General features: G+C 65.3%; 1 protein-coding gene across 1 annotated transcript; it reads right to left on the bottom strand.

Moving 5' to 3' along the window:
• Positions 1-768: 768 nt before the first annotated feature.
• LOC133348835 (transmembrane protein 132E-like) lies at positions 769-4,783 on the bottom strand. The gene is made up of 3 exons (XM_061561879.1): positions 4,501-4,783; positions 3,706-3,894; positions 769-2,639 (listed from the first exon to the last, which is right to left on the bottom strand). Exons 1-3 carry the CDS (start codon positions 4,645-4,647, stop codon positions 1,248-1,250), a joined length of 1,728 nt encoding a protein of 575 aa, XP_061417863.1. The 5' UTR covers positions 4,648-4,783; the 3' UTR covers positions 769-1,247.
• Positions 4,784-4,818: the final 35 nt, after the last annotated feature.

Genomic DNA, 4,818 nt, shown 5'->3' with positions numbered 1-4,818 from the left:
GGGCACGCGCGCGTGCCAAGCCGACCCCAGCAATGGCACCGGATAGCGCCGCAAACTCGACTCGGTGGCAACTCTCGCGCCGGACAGCCAGGGGAGGCTGGGCTCGACTCCCGCGTGGGGTGTGCACGTTCTCGCCGCGGCATTGCTGCAGATTCTCCAGTGTCCTCCTCCCACGGTTAAATAAAAACGCACGCGCCGCGCGCTGTAACCGCTACTGAACCACACACCGCCAAGGTTAGTTAACTCGGTTGGGGTCACGCACGCTCACTCTCGCTCGCGCAGCAGCAGCGGCGGCGGTGGCATCACCCGCCCACCTGACTGAGAAAAACTTGGCAGGACCCTCCTGCAAAAGAGTCTTGAGACTCGGCGAGGCTTTACTGGGTAAGCGAGAGGTGCAATGACGACAACAACAACAACGACAACAACGCGACACGCGCTTCTGCGCCAGACTCGATATCGGCACGAGGTCTCCGCCTTCATCGTCCGCCACCGAGCGCGAGGCCCGGGTCCAACGGAGACGCGGAGAGGTGGCTGGGCTCTCCGTGGATACATGGGGGGGGGGGGGGGGTGGCGGTGGTGATGCCCGCCAGGCCCGTGGTGGAACGTGGTGCGCTCAACACGCGTGTCGCTACCGAGCGACAGCGAACCGCTCGTTAAATAAGGTAAGAAGGGTGCAACGGTTCCACCGCCGTGCCGCGGCCTCCCTTCCCCTCCCTCCCCCTGCCCCCCTCCCCTGCACCCCCCCGCCCCCCCCCGCCGCACCCCCCTCCCACCACCACCACCACCACTCAACTCCCGCCGTGGCGACATCGCTCAGCTACCTGGATTGAGGATCGCGATTCATTTAGGAGAATGGGTTGTGCGTGCTGTTTCTTCTTCTTCTACTTAACGTTGCGGTGAGCGGTGGCGCCTCGAGTGACGCGAAGCCGCGGCTCACGATCCAGGGTCGGCACCGCTCGGCGTCGCGAGCGAACGGCACCCACGGCGCAGTCAGAGCGTCTCCCACGGTTCCAGCGGGCACCGCGCGGGCGGAGGGAGGGGGGGTGCTGCGGCGGCTTCTATCCCTTAACGACGGTCCCGAGCCAGCGGTGTCAACTCCACATTCACACGGCGGGGGGCCCAGTCCATCCGTATTCTCACCACCGCCGCCGCCTTCCGGCAAAGTTCGTTGCGCGGGCTCCCTGGCCCAGGGCTCGAACTCGCGACCTTCCGACCGCAGCTCGCGCCCCTCTGTGCCCCCGACGCAGTCACACGCGCTCCTTGATGCGCTCCATGTAGTTCCGGAAGGCGTCGGGCTCCCGCAGTCCCATGTCGCGGCACACCCACTCCAGGTCCTCCGCGCTCGCGCCCACGGCCGGCGGGGACGGCGGCGGTCGCGGCGGCGGCAGCGGCGGCGACGCCGATGGCGCCGCCGCCGCGTCCGGCGCTCCGGCCGCGAACGTCGTGAACTTTACCCTCTTGCGCTTGGACGTCGGCGAGTTGAGCGAGGCTTCCGCGACGCCGTTACCGACGCCGCCGCCGCCGGCATCGGCGCCGTCGCCGCCGCCCGGTCCGAGCGGCGCCGCGTCGGAGCGGCCGCCACGGCCGGGGGGGCCGCCGCCGTCGGTGGGCGTCACGTCGGTGGGCGTGGGCGAGCGCGGCTGCGGCTGGTTGAGCCAAACCCAGTCGTGCGGGCGGCGAGGCTTGGCGCCGGACGGGCAGCGCTCACTGCCGTTGGCGGTCGCCCCCCCCGCCGCCGCGGGGCCGCCCGCCCCGTGCGCCTTCTTGCCGCCGGCGCCGCGGTAGCGCAGGGCGAAGGTCAAGCAGTTGACGAGGAAGACGGCGATGGCGAGGCAGAAGACGGCGAGCAGCGCGTACATCCCGATCTCCAGGTCGGTGAGGGAGCGCGGCGACGGTGGCGGCGGCACCTCGGTGCGCACCGCGTCGTTCCCCAGTTCGTTGTCGTCGTCGTCGTCGTCCTCCGACGTCATCACGGCCTCCCGCTGCTCGTCCGGCTCCTCCTCCTCGTCCTCGTCGTCGTCGTCGCCACGCTCGCGGCTGCGCGGTGTCCCCGGGAAGCTCCTCTCCAAGTCGACGTCGTCGGGGATGCCGCGGAATCGCTCGTCGCTGCTCGTCGTCACCGCCACCATCGTCGTCGTCGTCGCAGTCGACCCCGCGGAGGAGGAGGCGTCAGCGACCCCGCGGCTGTTCTCATCGCCCTCATCCGACGCCACGGGGAGGCCCGGTGGTGGAGACGATATCGGAGGCGGCGGAGGCCGTCTGTCGCCGCCACGCGGATCGCCGTCAGCGTCGCTGCCGTAATCTCCGAAGTCGTCGCCGGCGGCGGCAGCACCGAACTTGACGTTGACGGCGCAGGTGCTCGCCGCCACGACGCCGCTCCTGCGCTTCGACTTCTGGCAGACGTCCGGCACGCCGAGCTCGGCGCGCAGGAGGTCGCCGCGGCCCTCGCCCTCGGCCGTCACCGTCGGACCCACCCAGGGGTCACCGTCGCCCCGGCCCCCCCGGGGAGCCGGAGCGCGCACGGAGACCACGGACTCGTCGAGCGACGTGAGCGTCAGCGAGAAGGAGCCCGGGTCGTAGATGTCGAGCGGGGCGGCCGTGTCATCGCTGAACTCGAGCCACGCGTTCAGCACCGCCTCCTGGGCAGCGCACGCAGCAAGGTCAGAGGTCACCCGAGGAGGAGCCTCAACAGACTGAGGGGGCGAGCGCTGTCAGCGAGTGGCACCTAATGAAGGCCGGTGTGGCACACGACGGGGGGTGAGGTGGTCAGCACCACGCTCGGCCGCCTTTGTCTCCCCAGTGGCGATGTTTACACATCGTACCAGGTACTCATTTGAGGCTGAGCTTACCTAGGCGAGGTCTAGGACCGGTTCAGATAATCGTCACTGGCATTGGCTGCGAGCGGAAATCGAACTCGGGTCGCCGGCTTGTATGTACGATGTAGCCAACCGTGCTGACCGGAGGTGCAGGGGAAGGACAACGAACTACACACAAAAATAATAGAGTTTTCAATCTAAATGATTTAAAAGTGCATAGCTCCAGTGGCTTCCTAATATCGCAAAGAAGAGCGTTCCAGACGGCCGCGAAGCGCATCTGAAAGCTCGCCATGTGGTGACCGTCTTTGTTCGACCGCCAGCCAAAACCTGCTCCTGCTGCTTCTGCGAGGATGAGTTCACGTGATGGTTTATCCAAGCGTGAGTGAGCGAGCATCTGTGAGCGAGCATTTGTTAGCGAGCGTGAGTTTGTGAGCGCGTTTGTAAGTGTCTTTGTGAGCAAGTGAGCGTGCATTTGTGAGTGTGTGTTTGTGAGTGTGTGTTGTTGTTGGTTGTTTGACTTGCATCCCACTGGGATTTTTGCACACAGCGTTGGTGTACGGTGTTTTTTTCCGCAAAATGTTGCTGTCTTTTCTTGGATTTTCTGTTTGCACTCAATCACATATTCACTTTAAGATGTTTTTGTTCATGTTTTTGTTTTTTGTTTGTTGCGGTTGCAACCGATTCAAGAGCCGAATGGCTCACAGGGCTATACCTTTTAACTTGTGAGCGTTCGCTTGTAAGCGAGCGCGCGTTTGTGAGCGTGTTTGTAAGTGTCTTTGTGAGCAAGTGAGCGTGCATTTGTGAGTGTGTGTTTGTGAGTGTGTGTTTGTGAGCGTTCGCTTGTAAGCGAGCGCGTGTTTGAGCAATCGAGCGAGCGAGCAGACCGGACCTGCTTGTGGGCGTGCAGGCGCTGTGCGGCGACGCTGGCGAGCACGGCGGGCAGTGGGCCCGGCGCGGCGCCCACGGTGAGCGAGAGGCCGCCCACCAGGAGGAGACGCAGCGCAGCGAGCGCCACGCGCTCCTCCAGCACGGACAGCGGCGCCTCGCCGTGCACGCCCTCCGACAGCGGCGACACCACCTGCACGCACGCGGAGAGCGGCACGCGTGCGGAGACACGCGTAGAGTGACACAGGTAGAGACACGTGCAGAGACACACGCAGAGACACACGCAGAGACAGACGCAGAGACACGCGTAGAGTGCCACACGCAGAGACGCGCACACACAGAGACACGCGTAAAGTGATTACGCGCGTAGATTGACACACGCAGAGATACGCGCAGAGACACGCAGAAACACGCGGTGAGTGACACATGCGCAGAGACACACGCACACGTAGAGACACACACACACACAGAGACACGCGTAAAGTGATACGCGCGCAGAGACGCGCGTAGATTGACACGCGTGCAGAGACACGCACACACAAACGTAGAGACACACACACAAGTCGAAACACACACGCACACGTAGAGAGACACACACGCACACGTAGAGACACACACACACGCACATATACATGTCTAGACACACACGTAGACACACGCATACATAGAGACACACATACACACACACGTAGAGACACACACACACACAAGTCGAGATACACACGCACACACACACGCGTGACCACGCGCGTGCCCACGAGTGGCGATGTTGCCCAAGAGGCCGCGGGCGGCGCGTCACCTGCACGGCGGTGACTCCGGCCTCCCGGGCGATCACCACGAGGCCCGGCTGCTGCCGCACCTCGGCCACGGCCGGATTGGCGACCCGCACCAGGCCGGCGCGCGCCACCACCTCGCTCACGTCCAGCAGCCAGTCGGGCCCCAGCATGGGCGTGCGCAGGCCCGAGCCCTCCGAGGCCTCGGCCTCAAAGCGGGCGAGCACGCGCACCGTGGCACGCTGGGAGAGCAGCGTGCAGCCACGGCCACGTCGCTCCTCCGCCTCATCGGTGGCGTCGGCCCCACCGCCGGCCCCACCCCCGGCCCCACCCCCGGCCCCACC

The sequence above is a fragment of the Lethenteron reissneri genome, chromosome 28 (assembly GCF_015708825.2).
Source record: "Lethenteron reissneri isolate LAM-NWPU_2019-01 chromosome 28, ASM1570882v1, whole genome shotgun sequence".
Taxonomy (NCBI): Eukaryota; Metazoa; Chordata; class Hyperoartia; order Petromyzontiformes; family Petromyzontidae; genus Lethenteron; species Lethenteron reissneri.
This window is presented reverse-complemented; position numbering and strand designations above follow the sequence as displayed.

Bases quoted from the DNA above. Each gene is read 5' to 3' on its own strand.
- LOC133348835 (XM_061561879.1), bottom strand. From the start codon at position 4,647: ATGCTGGGGCCCGACTGGCTGCTGGACGTGAGCGAGGTGGTGGCGCGC. The intron at 3,895-4,500 runs GTGACGCGCCGC...GCGTGCGTGCAG, and splicing joins CCGGAGTCACCGCCGTGCAG to GTGGTGTCGCCGCTGTCGGA. The intron at 2,640-3,705 runs GTCCGGTCTGCT...TGCGCTGCCCAG, and splicing joins GCCTGCACGCCCACAAGCAG to GAGGCGGTGCTGAACGCGTG.